Consider the following 24,920-nt stretch of genomic DNA (forward strand, 5'->3'; position numbering starts at 1 on the left):
GAAGGCTCCAGTGGTTTTCCAGTGCCTAAAGGGGGCCTACAAGACAGCAGGAGAAGGGATCTTTGTCAGGGAGTGTAGTGAAGCTGTGGATGCCCCATTCCTGGAAGTGTTTAAGGCCAGCTGGGATGTGGCTTTGGGCAGCCTGGGCTGGTGGGAGGTGTCCCTGCCTGTGACAGGGGAAATGGAACTGGATGGTCTTTAAAGTCCTTTCCAACCCAAATCATTCTGTGATTGTACGTTGTGTTCTACTACCACTGAAACCTGTGAGAGAACCAGTGCCTTTTTCTGTTATTTATGATTATACATGATATGATAAATTTCTTGTAGTTATCCTCTTCTGATTGATTCAAGGACTTTGTCTTTTTAGTATTACTATTTTGGTAAAAGGATTTTTATTAAAAATGAAATATATATATATATATATATATATAAACGTTTAAAAATGAAATAGCCGTAGGATAATTTAATTCTCACTGCTCATTTTAAGGTCTGTTAAGATAAAATTGTGCTCTGTGAGTGCACATTGGACAACATTACTTTCCTAGTTCAGATGATCTTTCTTTACTTAGGCCCTTAGCACATGGCATTTCCTTTTCAAAAAGCTTGATAAGGAGTGATCAGACATAGCTATTAGCTGCTAGCTGAAATTGCATCACTTCAGAATGAGGGAGAAACATAATAAATGTCAATGAATCAGAAGAAATACTTGTACTTCCTACTACCACAGTAGATGTTTGTAACGTACAGCGTATCTATTCTGTGCAGACACTTTAGTTCTGTTTTTCTGAAAATATTGTTATGTTTAGTTTTCACCAAGTCCCAGTCACTATTTCTGATGTGCAGAATGACAACTGGGTATCCTGTGAAGCTTTGGGATACAGATTAAATTGTCTTTTTTATCCAAGAAATCCCAATAGGTATGAAGATGCTGCTCAAGTAATAAACAGTTTTGCTGTGGGTATGGGTTCTAAGAGAGAGGTAGCTTTAGCTCTATGTGCTTACTGTATTTGTTACCTGTAAGGGGAAATGGTTTATTTTTTGCATGACAAGTTTCATTTTTAATTCAGTAATTTATGATATAATATTCCAGTAAAGTTTATGGTTTGGCAAAGTGTTTGATTTCACTGGCATAATTTCACTGGCATAAACTGGATTGTAAGGCTATTACTGAGGCTGATTCCTAGTGTTGCAGTGACTCATCAGCTTTCAGGAGAGCATGACTGAATTGAATGCAGCTCACCAGCTCAGCATGAGGTTTAATTTTGAGAACAAACAGCACATTGGTTGGAAAATTTATTTAAATACAGCTCTCAAAATGAGTGTAGCTCCCTGAGAAGGTGGTTTTATCATTGGCTACTGCATCTATCAGACTTTCTCAGTGCTGTGTACTGTGTATGTTATAAGTTGTTTGAGCACTTTTTTTTCTTGCTTTCTTTTTTTCTTTTCATTTTCCATGTGCTATGTGGTTGTAAATACTTCTTATTCTTTTTTCTCATTTTTCTCATTTGGCTATATTCTCCTTTCCCCACCACCCCCTCATTTCCCAATTATTATTCTATAGCAGCCTCGGGGCCATTAGCAAGGTCCATTCTTACAAAAATGCTTGGGATGCTTCCTTCTGTGAGTAATTGGGGGTGTCTTTTACTTCTACTGTGTTTGCTTGTTCTTCTTCCTCTTCATGTCATTTGGTCAATTAGAACAGATTTTTGCATATTTAATGTGATATTCATGAAAAAGAAACTTCTGGGATTGAGGAGAGCTCAGAAGTGTATGCTTCCCTAGGGATCCACAGTGCTTGCTTCACTTACCCGGCTAACACCATCACAATTGAATTATGTGGATTAAGACAGCTAATGTCAAGACAACTGGTTAAGATTACCCAATTTAGTGCAGAACATGTTCTTTCCATATAATGTGTCTGAAATACATTTTATATCGTGGAGGCTAATATTTCATTACCACAAATAATGGTTCTCTTAAACTTGGCCAGACAGTTAATAACTTTACTAACCTCTCTAAGAAAGGAGTATAAATAATTTTTATTAGTCTCAGCAATGAAAACAGTTTGTATACATTTGGAGTTAAAGAAAGTGTCCAATAAAAATTAAAGGCTGATTCTCGGTTATCACTGAAGTGTGGGAAATTTGACAGAAACTTAAATGAAAGAAGGAGCACGGTCTGTTCAATATAGGGAACATTTACTTTATCAGTAGAAAGGAGCATCACATCCTGTCTATTAGAATTAGCCCTTGCTTAAAAGGATTATTTCTTATTCCTGCCTAGTTATAAGACTACGAAGACAGTAAGAGTTGATTTGTTGCTATTTAAAAAGTGTCTGAGTTGAATCAAGATTCCAAAGGTGTTGCTGTTTTTATGAGTTTGCTTACAGTACTATATGATGGTAATGACACATAATGCAGATATGTGCTCTTTGTGGGCATGTATAATAAATAAGCTGTCATGATTTTGAATTCAAGAAATCTTTTTTATTTACATTTAGGATTAGTGTGAATAATTTAAAATTACTGTTCGTATATATATATATATACATAATTTTACAGTGATAATGTAGGGACCACAGTTATTTTGTTCTGAACACCAGAGCTTAAACAAACAAACAAACAAACAAAAAAGATTTTTTTTTCCCCAAGAGGGCCACATGTGACTTATCAGAAAATTAGGAGCTAGTTCTGTTTATTATTAGTTCAGTTTAATACTTGAAAAAAAGAAAACTAAATTCGTTAAAAATGAATTTGTAAACTTTTTTTTTTTTTTTAATCAGGCTATTTACATTTATTGCTTTTTCAGTTGAAAAAGCTAAAGTAAGGTAGAGAGGATGAGGATTACGAATATCTTTAATGTTGCTAGGAGCCATTTACAGTGTCATTCCTTTGAACTTGATGTCTGTAGGAGACTTGAACCCTTTTTTCTTTGCAGGAAAGCTTTCCTGCTTAGTTTCAGTAGATTAAAATACTGAATTTCTTTAATTCCTGCATTTATGTTGATGCATTAGCAGAAATGAGTCTATAGTCCTTTAATAACTGTATTAACTGAAAACAAATAGTTTAACATAGAATACACTAATTTTAAGTATTTCTAAAAAGAGTCTGCATGTGAACATTATTAAAATGAGATTTGATGCCTTAGTTTTAGCAATGATTTTAGTAGAGAAGCATCAGTATATGCAAGAGTGTGCAGACACAAAGCATAGAATATACTTTTGGAATGCACAATTTAGTAATTTTCTATTATTTCTTGTATCTAAGTGGCATTGCTGATTTACACCAGAAGAGACAGCTGTCTCCATGCTTTTTTTTGGCACTGAGGGAACATCGTTTCTTAGCATGTCCTTTTGAAAGGGAAACGATAAAAATCTCCTGTTGTTGTAGTGAAACATTGTATTTCTAAGTCCGTAGTGAAAGACAAAATTTTCAATTTTCTTATTGAATTTTAAAGTGTTTTTTTGTTGAAAATCAATGAGTAAAACTTTCAAAAGTAGTTATCAGAATTCGTCAGGCAAGATCTGTTTATACCAGCTTGTGGTATAAATCATCCACTGAACTCAGGGTGTGGTTTGCTCAGAAGTTCTACTCCTGTGAGTATGGAACATGTAGCTCATCCATCTGAGACGGAACTAGACTCTGCATATCCAGCCAGGCTTACAGTAAAAAACAAGTAAGCAAAGATTAAAGTTAAGTTTCCCTTCTGTTTTCATTTTGCCCACCCTCCTGATAAGTTCTACTTATAGTCCAGTAATATTTAAACACAAGTAGATTTTTAGGGAGAGATGAACCAGAGGTGTAATTTTCTGTTGCTTTGTGAAATAACAGGTGTTTTGTTGTTGTCATCAGTGGGTTTCTGCTAAATTATGAGGAACCTGTACAACTAGGATTTGGGAGTCAAACCTCTAAGTCCAGTTAATGTCAGTGGAGAAACAAATCTGTTGCTTCAAATTCTGTCCTCTGTGCTCTGTATACAGAGGTCTTCCAGTTATGTGAAGTGAGTGCAGACTAATATTTGTACTGTATTTTCATTGACACTGTCAAAATTACTTCTCTAATATAGTCTAGTTAACAGACGTAGGCATAAAAGATGTTCAGAACCTTTTCCTATTGTAATTGCTAGCAGAAAACTACTTTTCAGTATCATAGGGCATTTTACAAAAATAAGCAACGGTCTTTGGTGAATTATGGATTTTCTTTCCTTTTTCTTTGGTGCAGGGGAATGGAGATGGAATTTGCAGAGGTTCAGCTTCACCTCCCTGAGCATTCCAAAACCTCAGACTGTGTGAAATGTAGTTAAGCTAGGCAAAAATCTGACATCAAAATGTATGAAAAGTGCATTTCCAGGACTTCACCTGCAGGGCCACTGGAGTGGGCTGCTTTGGTGCTCGTTCTGTTTGGGGGCCACATGGAAACAAACAGTAATACCCTTTGTTGGAAGGCAGGAAGGGAGAAAAGAGAACTTGTAACTTATAGTTCTTTTTGTAAAATTTATACGGAGAAGCTTGTAACGTTTGTTAACACTTATTTTTTAAAAACTGCAGAGATATTAGGCACAACAGTTCAGTTGAAAAAAATACTGCCTTGAAAAATGTCACTCTTTAAAAAAAAATAAAAAAAATTGTGAGATGTGATTCCTGAAATATAAAGTAATCACAGTAATGTGTCATTTTTAAGTGGACGTTTAGAGTGGTGCAGTTTACCCTGGGTTTAATACATTCTTCATTACTTTAAATCTTTCATTCAAGATTAACTGTTAGCAGTTCTCAATGATGTTATGAGCATGAGGAAGAAAGAACTAATGATTATTTTGGTCTATTCTGTATAGTCAGACTGCCATGGTGCCCTTAAAATCTGTGGATGATATAAGTACTTCAGAAGGTGGAATATATGAAAAGAATTGGAGAAGACTGTAACTGTTTAGAGAGAAACTGAAAGTAGTCTAACTTAATGTGTAGAGTTGTAAAGCAATGTTGGTCTCTATTATCAGTCAAACATAAAATTATTTCAATTCCATTTTTAATACAAGAAGATTGAATTTAAGCTTTAGTTCTCAATGTAAATATTTAAACACAAACATATTGGGGCAAGTGAAGCACAAGGAAACTTGAGAGGGCATAATGGGCTGCCTTTCTGTTGAAGACTGTAGCCCTATGAATTAGAACCATTGTGCTGTGAAATGCCTGAAGCTATTAAACTCCCTCTTTTCTGATAGAGTTCCGTATGGCTTAATGTGACATCAAGTAACATTCATTAGTGGTGCTAAGGCTGGCTACCAACCTCTGGTGGCAGCCGAGTTTGTCTTTGGCAGTGGTTTAACTTGGGAGACTTCATTCCTATGCAGTGGTCGTTGTTGCTGACCAGCTGTTGTTGGTTGTTGATTAGTGTTTCATCCCATCTTTGCTCTGAAAAAATCGCTATTATGTTTCTTTATTCCATTGCAAAATGACTACCTGGCATAATCTTTGAGCAAGTAGCTTAGCCAGAGCCAGTAATACTAGCTTTCTTGTTTCTAACTGAGCAAATTATGAATCTTAAACATCCACTCAGAAGTCTCTACAAGAGTATCCCAGACACAAAGAGCCCCAGAAGGTACAGTGACAACATCAGCATAAAGCCTAAATAGAGTAAGAGTGGCAAGAAGTTTAGGAATGATGCTTTGGGATATATCTTTCCAGTGAGAATTCTGATCTTTGGTTTGTATTTTCCAGTGCTAGACTGGTTTATATTAAAGGTGACATCTGTTCTTAGTTTGTTTTCCTGAATATCAAATAGTTAAAATAGATATTTAATATTTCAAAATTCTTACTGTTAATGCCCAGAAATTCTTCTTTGTATGTGTATGATTCATCAGGTCTGCCATGTATTTTTCTAGTCTGTCTTCTGGTAGTGCTTTAATCACAGTCAGAAGATAAAAATGTATTATAACAAAAATAAAGCAAAACCAAAAAATCAACCCTCTCTCAATTTTGAAATTTTAAAACTCACCCAGGTACTTTTCTATTAGCAAATTTTAAGCATGACTGTAAAACCTAAACTTTAATTGTTTTACTGCTTGTTTTTAAACTCAGTGGTTATTTTCTGCAGGAATCCTATTAATAGAATTCTGTCTGTGTGAAAGAGGTGTCTGGTTTTATCAGTATCTGTCAGAGGAAATCAGAATTTCTATGGAAATTAGTTCATTAGTATTAATTTTTGGCAGCATCCGACTGATTCATGAGCTGCCTTCCTATTTTTTTTTTAAAGTTTCTTATCGAAAGCAAAATCTTCCATAAAATTTATAATTACTAATCCTTCAGTGAATCAAGGCTTCAAATAATGCCAAAAAACAAGCGGAGGTCCCTTGTCTTCAGACAGTTCCTGGTCTTGCTGAAACCCAGGTGCTGCAGGCTCCCATTGCATAGCCTATACCACTGGAAATAGTCCTTTTGGACTCTGTAATGCTTCCTCTGTGGATCATCCCTAGTCAGTGTGAGTAATGCCTGCAATTAATTTATTACCTAAAGTAATACTATTTAAAACAGATAACTAAATTCATAGCATTTAAATCACAATTCTTCAAATCTTGTAAGTTTCCAGTATTTGTTTTTATGCAGAATATGTACATTTAAGTTTAGAGCAGATGGTCGCTGGAGTTGTTCATGGTAACAAACCATAAACAATAATCGATATGCTCTTATTGATGATGTGGTTGTTTTTCTTTCATTCTGGATATTTCTGCTGAGTGTTAGTAGCAATAGATTTTGTAATCATTCATTTTGCCCCTGATTGCATTCTCCTTTAACTAAGTTAGAATTAGTTTTGATCAAAGCAGAATCAAAAGCTTTCTGGAACTTTGGTGAGTAGTGCTCTTGAAACTACAGATCACTTTTACTTCTTCCATATTACTTGGTTTCACAGACTGTCTTTTAGTGAATTAATGTCATTATTTGCTATGTGATTATCTTTGTTATAAAGATATTATAAAACAGTCATACATCAGGTATCAGTCTGTTTTGTTTTTTGTAAAGGTGTATCAGAGCTCTTTGCCTTCAGTTACAAGTAAGCATGGAAGATAACATTAGAAAAGGCTAATGCCATAATTAAATGAATTATAACAGGTCTGTTGAAGAATTTTATAAACAGACATTGATACAGCACTTACTGGATGTAGGTGTGAGCAACTTAAGCTCTAATTCTGTGAAGAATTACAGTGTAGGAGAACTGCGTGCTTTGCAGATTTTCTGTTAACATTCAGTTACCATTTCTCATGCTGTACGAAGGCAGCTATGTTTATAATGCTTTCTAAAAAGTTTATCGGTGTTATCTCCTCATTTATATCGCTATAAGAATATGCTTAAATGTAGGAACTTATTACAAGATAGGCAAAATAAATTAGCAGTTGTGTGTAACGCCTGAAAAAAAAATTGGCTAGTTTTTCTTTACAAATAATGTACAAATTATAGTGTAATTATTGCACATATTGCATGTTTATAAACCTCTTATTCACTGGAAACTAATCATGGATATGGATTTAATTCTGAACTGTAACTTCTTTTTAGGTAAGTTAGCTATGAATATTCCTGTGGTTTTGAAGAGCAATATATGCTAAATATGCAAGTGGGTTTAGTTTTTACTTTGCATAATAATTCCAACCGATAAATGGTGTTTTATGCATTGTGTTCATTAGAGCTTTAACTGCTAATCTCATATGGAAATGTTGCTTTGTAGGGTAAAATTCAGAGAGAGGGCCTGGGATTCCAGAGTGAACTTGTACATTCCTTCAGGGCAGTTTTGCAAGGGAGGTTGTTGTGTTTTAAAGGTAGTTGATAAGAGACCTGCACCACCAACCCCAGACCTGCACCACCAACCACCATCATGCATTAGTCTATAGAAGGTATTTGGGCGAACATACTCCTGTACCACTCTGTACCACCATTTATCCAAGTGAAATTTTTGACCATTTGCAGGATACATTATAAATCAGGATGTCACTACCAGACAATCAGATTTGAACATTCCTTGCATAAAGTAGCTTGCCTATATCCCTTAGGAATACATCACTTAACTGTGTTTATGTGACAGTGTTGATATGCCTGGTTTTACATGAAAGTTAGGGTAGCGTGTTATTTATGTCATCATGAATTCAGAAAGTAGGTGGTTGTGCTTTATATATACTGAGGTTATCTTCTCTGGACAAATCACTCAGAGTAATTGAAAGATGTAGTTTTATCATATAGTTATTAATTAAATCAGAAAACTTTTTTTTTCTTCAGAGTTGGGCTTTGCTACTACCTCTTTTTTTTTTCAGTGTTCCCTGCTCTGAGGTGCTGACAACAGATTAACATGAAACAGAGCTCTGTTGAGCCTAATTATGTTATAGCTCATTGTTTTGGGGACCTATAAAACTGTTCGCTCCCTTTTTATGAGGCTGTAGTCACAATGAAAGGCCATAAACAGTGCATTTGCTCTCTCCTATGGGACTGGAGATTTCATTAGACAACTCTAATAAAGGCCTGATCCAGCTGCATTTACACTGGAAGTGAATGTTTCTTTATCAGGTCTTAATCCTTAGTAGGTCAAGTGGGAGAGAATGACAGCAGGCTAACTTTTATCAGCCTTAAATGTCTGAAAGCTTAATTTCTTTTAAAATTATTTGCTATTTAAATGATGACTGAAGACATGCTTTACTGTACTTCAGAGGAAAGACTTTAAATATTAGGGTGTTATAAACCAAAACAAAATAGAGACCTTTCTATACTTTCAAGCAGGTCACCAATACGTGGCTGCTGAAACAAGATTTCCACATCAAAGGGGGTTTATTATTATTATTATTATCTACATGGGCTGTGGGGAGGACAACATGTTTAGCATATTTAGCCCTTTGATATGTTGTGGAAAATAATCCCCTTCCTTTATGTAAGTCTCTACTGTCTGTGAATTTAAAATTGGAACAGTCCTGTTAAATAGCTTTCTGTTGTATATGTTCCCCTCTAAGACCTTTTTTTCTCTTTTCTGTTTGGATAATATATGAGTGTATTAAAATTTTCAATTCAGTTTTTCAGTTTTCTAGTAATTTAGTTGTAAGTTGTAATCCTGTAAGATTTAAAGCTGGTTCTTCTTTTTTTTTTTTTTTTTGACTGTCCCAATGCTTTTTCATACAGACACCTACTTAAATTTTTGTATTATCATAATAATCTTTTCTTCCCTTTCCATGCCATAAGGTTATGGATATACATAACGATTATTTGACAGGAATACACTCCAGTGTCTGTTTTGTTTAATTGGTACTGCTAACCTGCTTGTTACTGTTTTACCACAGGATGCGAGCATGGGCAGTTTCGCTGTGGAAATGGTCGCTGTATTCCTGCAGACTGGAGGTGCGATGGGGCCAGAGACTGCTCAGATGATACAGATGAAGCTGGTTGTCGTAAGTGAAACAACTGTAGAGCAAATTTTGATAACATAAGAAATACCGAGCTCCCAAAGTGCTCCCAACTGTACCTGTGCTACAAGAGTGAACATTAAAGGGAGAGAGAGGCGGAGAAAAATCCTAGTTGTCTGAGATGACTACAGTCTGCTCAGTCCTGTGGAATCCTGAATATTGGATGCACATGCCAATACCACCAGTATGACCTGGGCTCCAAATTTTTGGAGCTTTGAGACCCTAGACAATGAACTGTACCTACTGCACCTTAAGCAGAGTCTTAGATAGTTGTTTAGAGTGCTTGTGTTGTCCTCCGCGTATGCAACTCTGACAAAAATTGCATTCAGATGGGCTACAATGTCCAGGCTGACTGTCCAAGACTCTTTCAAGCTAAATATTAATATATATATATATACACACATTACATATACATATACATTAATACACGTATATATATATGTAAATGAGGATATTCCCTCCACAGTCTGTTTACACAAACTTGCCTGCATTTATGTTCTGGATGCTAGTGTTCTTTGAGCTCTTGTGGGCTGGTGTGGTTATCAGCCCACTTATAGGTTAGGCCAGTTTTTGTCCCGTAGCTGATGTCAAATGCAAAAGACTAATTTATGTTGATTCTTTTCACACTGGATTGTTTCTTTGTTGCGTGACCCATATAATAATTGGAGGTCATTCACACAGCTTGGCAGACTGATTTGTTGCCTAGCATTTATTTAGCTCCAAAAATAAGTGCAATTCTTAATGAAGAATTGCCTTCAACTGGAAAAAAAAAAGTGTTGTCCTATAGCTTACTATTTCAGCTGAGTTCTGAGCTGCAGCTGGATAGAATTGGTTGGGCTTTGAACAAAGGGAGAGTAAAATTTGTATTGACTTTGTGAAAGCTAACAGAAACCTGACATCTGCTATATTTGTCATAGTTATAAGCATGATACTGAATTGTTCTCATTTTCATACTCGTGATGAATTAGGAAGATGAAAATGAAACATTACATTTTTTTTTTCAGTTAATTGTGCTTTTAAAAACAATGTGCTAGTGTGCTATAGTTAGTGGGGCACAAGTGTTTAGGAAGATAGTTCTAAACTATTTAAAACTGGCCTATGGTTAAAATAATATTACAAGATTTTTCTTTGGTACCCAAAACAGGAATCCAAAAAAATATACATGAAGTCGATTGTCTGTGATTGACTTTATCTAGTTACTTTACCTCTAATATTATTTTGTACTTATCAATGCTAAATCTACAAAGTGATTTCATTTTCTGCCTTGAAACCTTTTGTTTGCATCAATACTTTTGCTTACATTTCATTCTGTGAACACAAAGTGTTTCTAGATGACTTTGCAGCACAGCAAAAACATGATCCCATGAAAAAAGATCATTAAGACCAGAGTCCTGTCTACTGGACTGTTTTGTGCCAGTGATTCTTCCCAGGAGTATTAACTAGGGGTGGAGCAAGTAAGCTGTAACACAGTTAGTTTCAAGCATTTATTTTGACCTTCCTCTCTAATGGCTCCCTGTTGCTTGGCTATTGAAAAATCCAGGGTGGAGCTGGGACAGCAGCATTCGGGTTGTTCTGACATGACCCTCACTTTTGCCTTATGAATTCATGTAGAAGAATCATGAGCTTATTTTTGAAAGATCTTCCTACCAGGGATAGAGCATCTGGGGTGGAGTGAGGGAAATTGAATGGATTTCTGTGAGCCTAGGGAAGCTAGCATTACTCCATATAGAAGTGCAGAAAAAGAGGCTCTCGCAGAGGACAGTCCAGAGCCCCAAGCTTTTGCTATGGCCTGCCTTTCTCCATGGGAGGATGCAAAACTGAAGATCCATACAAAGGAGTTCACTAAAACTAAAGTTTAGCTAAGTTCACTAAAACTTGAGTATCCTTGTGCTGCACCCCCTCCCTGATCTGTTCCTTTTCTTTGATTTGTAGTTGTATTTCTTTGGTTTGTTCATGTATTTAGTGGAAGTTTAAATCAAGTGATACTTGAACCTTAAGTCTTTCTATTTATTTATTTATTTTTATTTGAAATTGCTTTCCCACATGTTTGTGAAATGACTTCTTTATTCTCTGCTTACTTAGCACAACCTACCTGTGAGGGAAATCAATTCCAGTGTCAGACTGATGGTGAATGTATCCCACACTCCTGGGTATGCGATGATGAGGAAGATTGTGAAGATGGTTCAGATGAGCATCAACAATGTCGTAAGTATTTAATATCTAATGTTACACCAACTTCATGAAGTAAGAGATCATTAACATAACATATTGATAAAATACAGTAACAAGCCTGTTCTAAGTGCAGCTTTTACCAGAAGAGTCTCTCCAAAGTAGTTTTAGAAATTATATATGCAGATAGGACAAATTTGCTATATTTTATCTAAGAGGCATCTCGAAATCTTTAAATCTGAAAATTACTGATGTTTTAGTTAATTAAAAATAGGAAAAAGAGGAAAATATACAGTGCATACTAGTTCTGTGGCTGATACAGAATTTAGTAGTTAAAAAAAATGGTGAAATGTACATAATACCCTGATACCTAAACACCATCACAGCAAAAGCTACTTCAGTCATTGCATAACAGAATTCATACTAGCATCTCAGAATTAAAAAACAAACAAACAAAAAAACCCTTCCTTTCTTTGTAGAAGTTTTAAATTTATGCATAAAAAAGGAGTTATCAAGCAGTTAAAGTAAGCATTGTTAAAGATTCTTGTGTCGTCTTCAGAGATGCTATTTAATGGTGCTACTATTGAAAATGACCAGAGCAGTTCTTTCTCATATTGGATGTATGAGAAGTGAGTATTCCTCCCTCATAGTGGATGGGAGGAATACAAGAAGTCCTGGTATGGGATGAAAGTTTAGTCTTCTGTTATTTGGACAGCATAATCTTAGGACATTGTTCGTATTAGCACTTCACTTTAATGTGCTACACTGGTGTAAAACAGCAATTCAAACATAATTAATACACAAAGTGTTTAATGTTCTCCATGTATTTTAGCAGCCTCACTGCCATTGCTGTAGGCTTTTCTCTTTTTGGTATTGGTAATAAGATACATATTGATTATAAATAATAATAAAATACGTTACTCTGATTTTTGAATTTAGTAACTAAGCAGTTTAAGGGCTACATATGGTTATATTTGTGCCAAGGTAATGAACGGTGAACTGGGATGACTGTCACACCAAATTATATTCTCTGCTGCGTTGTGGCATGAAAAAGGAAGAGCAAGTGTTGTAGTGTTCTAAAGAACCAATTTGCTGCTACTTCTAGTATCACAAGTTCCTTTAAGTGATATGATTCATTTATTTTTCCCGTTTGGTTCTATGTGTAATTTTTGGATAACTTCTTTAAATTGCCTGAACAGCTCGGGAGGTGTTCAGTAACCCCCTTGATTAAAGGTTCACAGGTTTGTTTTGGAAGAATTTTTCTCACAGCTTAGGTGCATGCTTTTCGATCTTGGTATGTGGTCCCGCTAAGGATGGAAAAGTTGGAACTAAGGTGAACTGCGTTTTGCTTCCCTCTTCCTCTGTGAAGGTGTCAGCACATCCGCTGTTTGTGCATTAACTAAGGAATCTGTAGATAAAAATGCAAAATGGTCAACAGCTCTAGGTTAACTTTTGAACTGGGTCACAGTAACACTGTTCTCCATGTACTCGTTAATCGTGAATGTTTTGAAAAGTCTCTGTCAGTAATTACACAGCAGAACTGTGCTGTTGCTGCTGTTTTTGAGCCATCTCCTTGTATGTGACTTTTTATCTCTGCGCTTGGGAATGATAGAGGAGCTTTTATTTCTTGAAACTTCCAAAATCTTCCCTGAGAGCCAGCTGGCCAACAGATCTGCGAGTCACAAACGCAAAATTACAAAAATACCTGTTCTACTTTGCTGTATTGATCTCTTTTCTTTTTCTAATGACATGAGTATCTGAGCTTGCTTTGGGAATACTGCTGAAAGGAGAAAGAATAGAGACCCCTGTAAAGCAGCAGACCAGATACCAGCATATAGATTGGGGTGATGTGGAGACATGAGTTGGGAAGGAACAAAACTGTAAATGGCAGAAGGGAGGAAAAGTTAGCAGTGATTTTACCCTTCAGTTCTATCTTCATAGACTCAATTAATTTGCCTAAGAGGAAATGAGAGTGTAATTTAGCTCAAGTAGAATCAAAGTAGAATCATACAGTTTTATGTGGTTGCTTTTCACTGACATAGTTGTCTTGAGAAGAGACGTAATCGTTCTCAGCCCGCTGTTAGTTACCTGACTGTTGAGGCCCTGGCTGTATTACAGAGAAGTGCCTTACCTCCAGTTCTGCAGTGTTTACGTGGTGGCAGTATAGATGATTTCTTGTTCATATTCATTATGCTTGGGTAGTTGACCGAATAACTGATAGGCACTGACAGATATTGACCCAGTAAACAAAATAACAGAGAATAACTTGACACAATGAGAACTAGTAGTTTACCTCTTTGTAATTGTTCTGCCTAAAAGATTAATTTTTAACCTAGAGGTCAACCCTGCTAGTGGAATGAAGCAGTAACCATGCAGGCTACAGACGGCCTCACAGAGTTATTTGCTATCTACTTGTCAAGCATTTTTAAGTCCACCTGCGCATGCAAAAGTAAAGGAGGGGGGAGAAAGTCTTATGCTTGTATTTGTGAGAAGGATGGAGTAGTTAAGAAAGGAAGAAGGAAAGTAGTTTTCTACATTAAAAACTCCTGGTTGAAGGAAAAAACTCATGAGTGCCTGTTTCTTGCAGCTGGGAGGACATGCTCAAGTCAGCAGTTCACGTGTTCAAATGGACAATGTATCCCGAGTGCATACAGGTGTGATCGAGTAAAGGACTGCACTGATGGAACAGATGAAAGAGACTGCCGTGAGTCTTAACCCTTAGCACTATATCTAGTTTCATCTCATCTCTCTGTGGCATTTTAATCAATTTGTAAGATTAAAGGGCTTGTTGATGGACAGGATGCCCACAATATGCTTCTTGTTATGAGAGTTTCATTGCAAATTCTTTTGTGTATTAGAGCTGATATTTTGATACAGGTTCATTATTGCAGTACTCAAATGCAAACTACTACCATGGGGTCAAGACTTCTTGTTTGTCATTGTCTGAAAAATAATAAATATTGCATTGGAGAAAAACAACCATGTTTAAATGGCTTAAAGCCTTAGGAAACTCAGCTAATTTTGCATTTTTTTTCATATTCTGTTTGTGTACCGTTTACTGAAATCAGTGGTAACTATAACCTGTACAGAAAAGAAGAATTTGATCCCAAATAATTTATTTGAAGGACTTAACCCTTTGAAAAGCATTTGTTTTCAAAAACTGCGGTTTCTCATGGAAATGAAGCAGCATTGGATCATACTGCATTCAGAAAAGCTGTTTATATTGTGCCAATAAAACAAAGATGGACAAGTATCTTTTTTTCCAGTCTAACTTCCACAGAGTTGAGGCTGCCTGACTGTCTGGTTACAGCCTCCCTAGATCCTAGCCTAGATTGAGTACTGATGAAGAAGACAGCTGGCCACAGAATCGAGGTTATGTTTTTCAGAGATGCTTTTGCCTAATAGCTATGCAAGAGTGTGTGTAACAGCATGTCTGTTCATTGTTGGTATTGAGGAAAATCTTTACATGTCATTCATATCAGCTGTTAGAACTTAGTATGCCTCTGAGAAAAAGGCCAAACTCTAAACTTTGATCACAAGCAGACTGGAAGCAGATCTAGGGGGTGGGAAATAGAGGTTAGCATGATAAAGAATAGTTAAAGAAGCAAGAAACGAGTTGTTGTAAATGGTTCCACTTTGAGAAATAAGGGCATATGTGCATGCCATGTAAAGGAAAACTGGTATATTACACGGTTAGCCAACTGCTAGTGCATTTTATCCCTGACCCAAAAGTGGCTAAAAATGTGTGCTCTTAAAAGTGAAAGGTGTTTTAGAACTAAATGATACTTTGGAATAAAAGGTTGCTGAGACAACCAGCTTGGAACTTTTCCATTAGACAGACCCACAGCCAATTTTTAAGTCACCAACACAAGTGGCTAAATGCCAAGATACAAAGTACCCAGTACCCCATATCATTGCTGGAAGAATATCTTCTGTAGCTTGGCATTTCTTTCTTAAATTTCAGAGACAAAGAGATTTCATAACTTAATTTAGCAAATGTATTACATGTAAAAAAAAATTCTTGAAGATATTTGTTTGAAAAAAAGCATTATCTATGAACTGAAAAAGAGGAACTGCTCAGCACCTCTGAAAAGTAAGACTAAAAAAAGTAAAAGACTAAAAAAGTAAAGACTGTAAGTAGTCTGTGAATAAGGTATGAAATAGCCAAATGAAATGAAGTGATTATTATAAAGCAGTGAATCCGTAACAGACTGGGAGAGGAGTCCTAAAGACAATGTCAGAATTCTTTCTTTGGACTAGAAGCCACATTAACACGTGAAAATTGGACTGCACATTTTATTTCATACTTAACATTCTCAGCTAAATAATTAAAAAGGCGGTTTGGAAAGGGGTCTCTAGATACCTTAACAGTGGTGCTCTGCCGCTGTGTGCTCCAGTCACTGCTGCATCAGACAGTAGGCCCCGTGACTGTTGTGAAGGCAGAATATTTAGCCCCAGGGAGAGGAACTGCCTCATATCAGTCAGCAGCCACTACTCTGTTTTATTAGAATATGTGTTGACAGTCCCTCTGAGACAGAAGAATGACTGTGACTTGGAACATTAAAAGTTGCAGTGTTGGACTAGTCTAAAGAAATGTGATGGTGCTGAAGACAGGTAAGTCAGGAAGACTGAAATGACAAGCCCCATCTTTGCAAGGTCTGACACTTTAAATAGAAGCCATAAGACAAAATGAATTGTTTGGTAGCTTTATGATTAGCTATACAATAGGAATCAGTTTAAGTATTAGATTTTACTGTTTTAAAGCAGGCTTCAGGAGTTGCTTTGAACATTAATTTTTCCCACTGTTACTATCCATCTCCCTTTCTACCCTATTTGATATAAACAAATGTAAGAGAAGTATGACTGTTTTTCTCTCTTCCTTTGTCACTACTTTTCCCTTATCACATGATTTAATAAATAAAAACAAAACGTCCAGGAACTATGGAAGAAAAAGAGCTATTTAAAGTGGATCCTGTTATTTTATGGAGCATCACAGAATGCAAATTTGCGTCTGTTTACTTATGCCTCGCACTCATTGGTCTTTCTGGAAGCAAATTTAAATTGTAAAGAAGATGAAGTTTTATTGCTGAATAAGTTACATTATTTAAGAAACTAGTCAATTGCAAAATGTCACCAGTATGAAGTAACTCAACAATTAAACAAGTAATAAAACAGAACAAGGGGATTCAGAGCCTTAGTCCATTTTAGTGGTAATGGGATTAACAGGAAGGGAAAACTACCCATGCAGAGGCTAAGATAAACATCAGAACAATGTTTCAGCTATGGGTCATGTAATTAGTGCATTGAAGCTGTTTCAATTTCATAAAATTATTATTATTTTTTAATTTCTGTTAAACATGCATATCAGGTTGTTTTTCTAGCTGTCTTAGTAGTCAGCAGCTAGCAAATACTTCCATTTTAAAACTTCAACAATGCCGAATGAAGTGACAGGCTATTTAGGGTCACAAATACTTCTTTGTAGTAAGTTGCCAATACTGGCATCACTTTGCTGTATTGTATTCTTAATTTCTTTCAGTTAGAGGTAGAATTTTCTCTCCTGCCTCAGCTTTGCAGTTGAAAAATGAAAATCCCAGCCATGTCCAATTTTGGTCTGCGGTGACTGACAGAATACAGCTCTGAATTCACTTCCTGGATACAGCCTTGGTGGCTGAGCACTGTGCTGAGCCCAATAGGGAGAAAGGGGAAGTTTTTTAGTAATGTGTATTTGTTTATGTATTTGTATTTGTATATGTGTTTGTTGAGGTTGATGGGCTGAGTGCTGGGCCAGAAGCTCTAGATTTTCGCTTCTAATTTGGATGTTGAATTGCTGCCATGGGTCAACTGACTAACCTGTTAATTCCTGCCTCTTGTTTACTGCACTCAGTAGCTGTTGTGGTCAGGAAGTGGGCAGTCAGGTCTGGGATGGATTTGCAGAGATGGGGGTGAAGGTGAACAAAGATCAAGAACTGAAGAGATCATAAGGGATGTAGTCCAAACAGGAAGAAAAGGACTGTGGTCAGAGGCTAATGCTCTTAAGTTGGACAAATTGTATATAACAGCTCCAGGATAAGGCAAAAATTCAGGCTGAAGGAAATGTCTGCACCAGGGAGAGTTTGGGTAAGGGAAGAAGCAAAACTGAAGCAAGGTAAGAAGGCAGCAAAAGGTTATAGTGGCAGGCATCAAAATCAGGAATTAAGGCTAGGGACAAGGCTCTGGTTGGTCTGACAGCCCTCAAAGCATCACTGCTATGAAGTCTGCCTGACACCATGTGGCTCAAAGGAGTCTTGGGCTTGGGGTAAGTCCTTCTCCTAGTGTCTGTTAGCTCTCTGGGCAATGATATGCCCACTGTGAGATGGTGACTCGTGGCAGTGAGTCAGAGTTTTAATTAGTTTAGTTTTGTAAAATGTTCAGAAGCTTTGCTGTGATTAAAAAAAAAAAAGACACCTGGAAGTAAGAAATTGCCTTTTTATTTTCCTTTATCCTTCTTGGAACATGGATTGGATTTACATAAGGTTATACTTCCTGTATACTTCCTACACCTTTGTGTGACAGAGATGGGTGTCTGCTGAATCCAATACCAATTGCAGCCGTTTCCTGTTACTGTTTTTGCATAGACGTATTTCCAGCTTGCAGAACAAAAGTGTTAGGCAGAGAGCAAAGTAATAGAGCTTTGCAATTCCTGTGACATGGCTTTCAAGCATCTTCCACATGCCATTTAAATGTCTTTGCAACTGTTGCCCCAGACCAGGTTGTGGGTTACAAGGAGCAAGGTGTCTTATCTGTCATTTGTGCTGCCATCTACTAGTTGATCATATTTTGCGCTGAAGTGCTGGCATATTATGGGGAGAGACTGCAGAGGAGTATTTTGGCTAAGAAAAAGAGATGTCTCAGAAGAGGAGAGAGAGAAGAGCTCACATTCTGCCTGCACACTGGAATGAATGTAGTTGGGTTTCTCCCTGTTTCCACAAAGCTTGTATTATCTTCTAGGAGCGGTGATCTCAAGGAAAAGATCTCCTCTTTTCAGTTTTCTTTAATAAGCCACAGGTTCTTGGAAGGAGAAGACAAATGAAACAGTGTTCACAGGAAATGGAGGCTCTTCACAATTAAGACATGGTGAAAGAAAATGCTGTATTTTCCTGTCAGTCCCTTCACTTTTCATTCTAACTCTATCTTTAGTCTTACGCTGCAGTCTCTTTTCCACTCGCCACTCTTGTACAGCTGTATTCTGACTTCTGTAGATGCAAACTACCTACCTCGTCCCTCTTTTAACTGAGAACCTTATCCATCCTTTTCAACCCTTTCTAATGCACCTGTCAAAAAAAGCTACGTATCAGAGTCCCTGGAAGAGAACCCTTCCTTTGGCTTTTTTTGTAGTTCTAGGTCATGCACAGAGGTCTGACACTTTCTCCATGCGTACCCTAAAGCAGAGACAGTATGACCAGCTTCTCTGATGAGCACCACTTCTTGTATAGCTTATGTTTTTTTTAATACCCAAATATACTGCTTTGGGATGAGGTGCTCACAGAGAAATCTTACTTTTTTAAAAAAGTCAAATAAAACTACAAGATGTTTATTTTGCAAGCCCTAAATGCAGTGAATAATATAAGGACTTCCCACCTCAATTCAAAATGTCACAATGCTCACTTTCAAGATTTTCTTTGCTGGAGGGCTTATCATTAAGCTAGATCGTATAAGTATTCCAGTTTAGGGCACTCTTTCCCCTTCTAACTCCCTCTGCCAAGGTCCAGATTCTTTTCCTTTTCAGAATTTTCCTTTTAGTGATATGGAGTAGAAAACTCAGCTCACTAACATTTTCTTAATTTTGGAGAGAAAGACAGAGTTTCTCAAGTCTTGTTCATTAGCACCTGTAAAGAACAGGCAACTTTCCCGTTTTGGGCTCCCCCAGTATAATAAGAGAGACAAGGGAATGTTTCGGGCACGTGTTGACATTGTCCATGCAAGGTGTTGGAATGGAAGCTCAGGGAACTAGCAACAGAAGGCCACAGGTAGGAACTCAGCAGCTACCTTTCTTGGATTAGCCACTTGCTGTCCCTACCTGCTGGTTGCTGACTTACAGTAAGTGTGGTAAAAGTGAATGAAATGGAAATGAATCTATCAGGGAGGCAGTTGTGTTAGACCTGTTCTAGTGGACATCAACACAGCTGTTTATGTTCTCACATTGAGAACTTAACACTTAAAATCATGTAAGCCTCATCCATAGGTGACTAAAGTTTAGTGGGAATGTGATGATATGTAGCAGAAGTGAGCAAAACAGTTTGCGACTGCCTGGAAAAATTGCAGCTTTTCTGAGTTCTGCAGAAGTAGTTTAAGATCCATGTTTTGAATTTCAAGAGTATGAATTAAAATGTGCCTAAGCGAGAGCCTGCTCTGTCTACGTTATTGATATTTATGGAGGTAAAATAGAATAAGAATTCAAACTGAAAAACTAAAAGGTGCAAAATGAAATTTGATTATTCTGTTTCTTGAGTTCATTTATGTTGCTATGTTATCCCTCCACACAGAGGAAAATGTTCAATAAATCCCACTTCTAAAAATAGCAATTATTTTCTTTTACCAGTTGCCTGAAATAAGTAACTTTTGTCTATGTAGCAATATCCTGTCCTACTCAGCATTAGTACTGCATGTGCTTAATTGGTTGGGTAGTTCCATTGAACTCACTGCTCATATGTATAAATGTTTTCAGAATTTATTTAAAGTTCTCTGAAATAATCGCATGGATTGTAAGCCATCTACTTAAGTACAACATCCAAAAATGAAAAATCATTAGTTCTATAGATTTTTGTTTGTTTGTTTTGGGAAGGGGAAAATGAGTAATAAAAAACAGTGACCCCAAAGTGGATCGTGGACTTTGGAGTTTAACATCCTTGGTTTAATTAGAACAAAAGCTTAAAGTTGTGAAGTCTTTGGGTGTGAGAGCTTGCAAAATTCTAAGAGAATCTAGGGACTGTAAACCTCAGGAACTTCTTTTCTACCTAAACACGTTTATTAAAATGAAGAAAATGTAAAACTGAAATACTAGAAAATAAAAAATGTTCACTGCTTGCTCTCCTTTCATATTGCATCATCTTCTGTCATATTATAAACTCTTTGGATTGCAAATATTTTTGAGCTGCAGGAGGGCATCTGATTTTTCCCTCATTTTTTTGTAAGGATTTTTAGTAACTACATAGAGGATATTGTTAAATAGCTGTTAGAGGAGACATATATTAGATAAATGGATTGTTTTTCAGTAGTAGTAGTATAGCAAGTTGTATATTCCTGGTTTGTTTTCCAATAAATCAGGATATTCTAGTGGATATCTGGATATGTATGACTCATAGTCTATAGTCTAATATCCATGCTAATACCAAGGGATTTCTTATTGTAGGCTACCCAAGATGTGAGCAGTTATCCTGTGCAAATGGAGCATGTTTTAATGCAAGCCAACGATGTGATGGCAAAGTTGATTGCAGAGATTCTTCTGATGAAACAAACTGCAGTAAGTACCGCATGCAGCGAGATCCCAAACAAATTAACTTTAAAAGATGGTCGATAAAGTATAAGATTTGTGATTTTCTGACAGATTTCCTGTATGTTTTTGTGTGCTAAAATCTCTTTCAGCACATGGATGTACCAGTACGCAGTTTCAGTGTGCTAATGGAGAATGTATCCCACGAGCCTTTATCTGTGACCATGATGATGACTGTGGAGACAGGAGTGATGAAAATTCTTGCAGTATGAGCATTTTTTTTTGCTTTTTTTTTTTTTTTTTAATTCTCTTTCTTTAAATTCTTTACCACGAACTGGTTCAAGTGCACAGCACATAACAAAAAACAGATTGCTCGGCTATCTGGCCATCAGAAGCTAGTCACTGTTCTACATAGTATTTTTTTTTTTTAGCAATAGCAGTGCTGCTTCAATAAACTTTTTCCAGGCTGACTTTGCTGCATAAGCGCCTAACTAAGCAGTAACTATTTGAATGTGCTGGATTCAGTGACAGCTTGCTTCTTGATGTTCTTGTCATTTTCTTTAGTTTAATATGATCCAAAGGTAATTTTTTTTTTTTTTGGTCCAAATTGGTTTGGTTCCTTTTTGCATTTTTATTTTCTGATAGATGGAATGGATCTTCTAGAATTATTCCCACTGACCATAATGTACAACTCTAGAGACTTGTAGCTGTACAGCTAGTTATCTTTTAGATGTTCATGTCAGGTCTTTAATTGACAGTTCTCTTTCTGGAAATTTCCTGCTTATTCCATTCTTCATGATCAGGTATTCCAGGGTATTGCATCTCCAACCAACATCATCAATACAAAGCTGTCACTTGTCTGATCGAAGTATTTATAGAGGTCCCCCATTGATTATAGGATCTGAGTTAATTTTATCTTGTGTATTGTTGGAAGGCCATATGTTGCCATTTAGTTTCTCTAACCTACCAAGGACCTAAAACCAGCATGACTTCTTTCCCCTAGGATATTTCTCTGTTATCTCTTTGGCAGTGTCTGTCCTTTGGAGGACCCATAAATGTTTATGAATTCTTACCAGGGAACGCTTAACAACCATGGAGGGCTTAGACATTACTGTACATAAATGTTGTTTGTGTTTTTTACTCTCTTTCTCTGAGTACAAGGCATACAAATATCTTTACCCCTGCTACCTTGAGCATCATCTCCTTGTTATGTCCACCTTTAAGAATCTTGGTAATAATGTCTTGTACATCTACTTGCACAATTAGTTGAGAAATTTAGCCTATCTTCTCATTTCTGTAATAAAAACCATCAATATTATTTTAAAACAAAATTCAAACCTGAAACCAGAGCAAAACAACACTGTTTACAATATATATGAGATATGGAACTAGCTCAGTTTTACAGGAGAGATTATAAATGATTATTCATTTACCAGACCAGAGTAGTATTTTGAGTGTTTTGTAACTTAGAGTACATGGATTTACTGGTGTTCCTTTCCTTAGCTTATGCAACTTGCAGAGGCAACTTCTTCACTTGTCCAAGTGGCCGCTGCATTCATCAGAGCTGGATATGTGATGGAGATGATGATTGTGAAGATAATGAAGATGAAAGAGGATGTGGTATGTATTAATGCTAATTTCTAATGATGATGTGTTCCGAGGAAGTCCTCACTAAGTTAATTCTGTGGAATATTGACTGATCAAGATGTTTTAAAATTGTTTTCACTCCGTGAAAACCTTCGAATTCCATCTTTACCATCTTTTTTTTTTAAACTTATGCAATATTTAGTATGTTGTACTGTATATGATAATTATTGCTGTAATACTAAATATGATGCAAACTAAGTTTATCATATAGCAACAGCAGCTTATTCTTGCTTGGCTTTTGAAGTCAATGTTCTTTTGTTGATTTCTATAGGTGGAGGGTAAGTCTTCACAGAAAGTGATAATTCTCACTGTAGTAAGTAAAATGGGCTTTTCAAGAATTGCTTAGCTTTTTTTTTCACAAACTTTCTAGGAATAGTGACTTTGTAATAGAAGAAGAGCTGAACTTTTTGATTCTTCCTTCTGTATGCAAACTATTCAGATTTTACCTTCAAAATATAATTATAGGCATGTACATGTAGTCAGAATTTTTTCCAGTATACTGTTTGCAGCGTGTTTTTTTTTCCTGTGCAAATTTTTAGGTTATTGATTAGAGAGACATAAGGCTTCTAGTAACCAAAAAAAACAAAAGGTTGATAATGAGAATAACTCAGTTCCTTCCAAGATCTGTCCTGCAAGAAATAGAAATTTGAATGAATAAAAGTGTGCGTGTTTTTTCTCTTTCATTGGCCTTTTCTATGATAAGCATTCTCCACTTCATCTAGACAGCCTTTATATGGTTTTAGACCACAAAACCGTGTTTCCATTTCTGGTGTACCAGTTACTCTAAAGCTGAATTCTTTTACTTCTTCTAAACACCATATAAAATGAAAAGAATTCATATGTCTGCACAAGTATTGTTTGCATTGTAGTTTGAAGGTAAAAGAAAGAGCATGACAAGGAAGTATTGAAGATACTTCTTTTATAGTCTTTCCCAGCTGTGTGCAGTAATCAGAAACTGAATAATGGAGGATTGCGATGCTTTGGGAAGGTTTTAGCGAAGAAACTTCAAGTATTATTTGAAACATATTCCTCAATTAGACTTGTTTCTCTTCTCCACAGAAAGTGGTCATCATGAATGCTACCCAGGAGAGTGGGCCTGCCCTGGGTCAGGGCATTGCATTCCAATTGGGAAAGTGTGTGATGGAGCTGCAGACTGCCCTGGAGGAGAAGATGAAACTAACATCACTGCGGGCAGACATTGTAGTACGTATTAGAATCAAAAGCATACATAGAACAGCAGAAATGTCTGTATTGATATCTTTTTACATTCACCTTTTATCTGATAAACAAAGCAGAAATTTTGGAACCTTGCTATTTTATTGGTACTATTGTGTCTGGATGGTCTGAAAAAGGCATACATGTTGTGAACAAACCACTCCTTTCATAAGTCCGTGCATGAAGTTTCACAGATGAGGATTTTAATTCCCTCTACATATCCTAAAATGTATTCTGGAAGGCTTGGAAAAGTGTGCTGTATGCCTTTTTAATTTAAGTATTTGTGTTTTTCTCTTTCTGTAAGCAAAAAGGAATGTTGAGTACTGTTTGGAACACAGGACTGAATCACTGTGTCGTATGCCTTGGCTAAGTCACTTAGATGAGAGTTTTCAAAAATGTCTTTTCACCTGGGATATCTGGTTCACCAGTTGGTGGTGAACTGTGTTTTCTCTGTTGGGAGCAATGAACATGCATAATTCCTATTGACTTCACTCTTAGGAACATTGATTCACTCTGAGAATCAGGACCAGGGCATTTTACATTTTCAATTTTCAGGAAGAGGAAAATTCCTACTAATGAAACCATGCCTTTTGGAATAGGAAGACAGGAAAAAATAATAGGAATTTAAAACTTATCATAAGAGCACCTCTTGCTTTGCTAAATGATGTAGTTGTGACATCAAATGTGGGCTGCAAAATGAATTGTTTAACAAGAGGCATTAAGAAAAGGAAGAAGAAAAGGAGGTAGGAGGAAGTCAACAAGTGCTCTACAATTTTAATTTGGTCACCTGTCATGGAACTGTTTATTAGTTATTAGTACAAAGAAAGGGAAGAGTGATGAAGGTAAAAAGAACGAAGAGAAGAAAAAGACGAGTTTTTCCATGGACGCAATCCATCCTGTATATTCTAATGTGTTGGAGTAGTAGGCATATTCTTTTTAATATACTGAAATAGGTTATTTTTTCAGCATAAAACAGTAAATTATGAGGTTATGT

The 24,920-nt window shown here is 36.4% G+C and overlaps 1 protein-coding gene across 1 annotated transcript in view; it reads left to right on the forward strand.

The window, feature by feature from the left end:
- The window catches only part of LRP2 (LDL receptor related protein 2), a 118,204-nt gene that overhangs the window by 8,519 nt on the left and 84,765 nt on the right, over window positions 1–24,920 (forward strand). The window contains 7 exon segments of the mRNA XM_040562367.1: window positions 9,304–9,411; window positions 11,509–11,631; window positions 14,183–14,299; window positions 20,984–21,094; window positions 21,217–21,330; window positions 22,568–22,684; window positions 23,771–23,914. Coding sequence (XP_040418301.1) covers window positions 9,304–9,411; window positions 11,509–11,631; window positions 14,183–14,299; window positions 20,984–21,094; window positions 21,217–21,330; window positions 22,568–22,684; window positions 23,771–23,914 — 834 coding nt within the window.

The sequence above is a fragment of the Cygnus olor genome, chromosome 6, assembly GCF_009769625.2.
Source record: "Cygnus olor isolate bCygOlo1 chromosome 6, bCygOlo1.pri.v2, whole genome shotgun sequence".
Lineage (NCBI taxonomy): Eukaryota > Metazoa > Chordata > Aves > Anseriformes > Anatidae > Cygnus > Cygnus olor.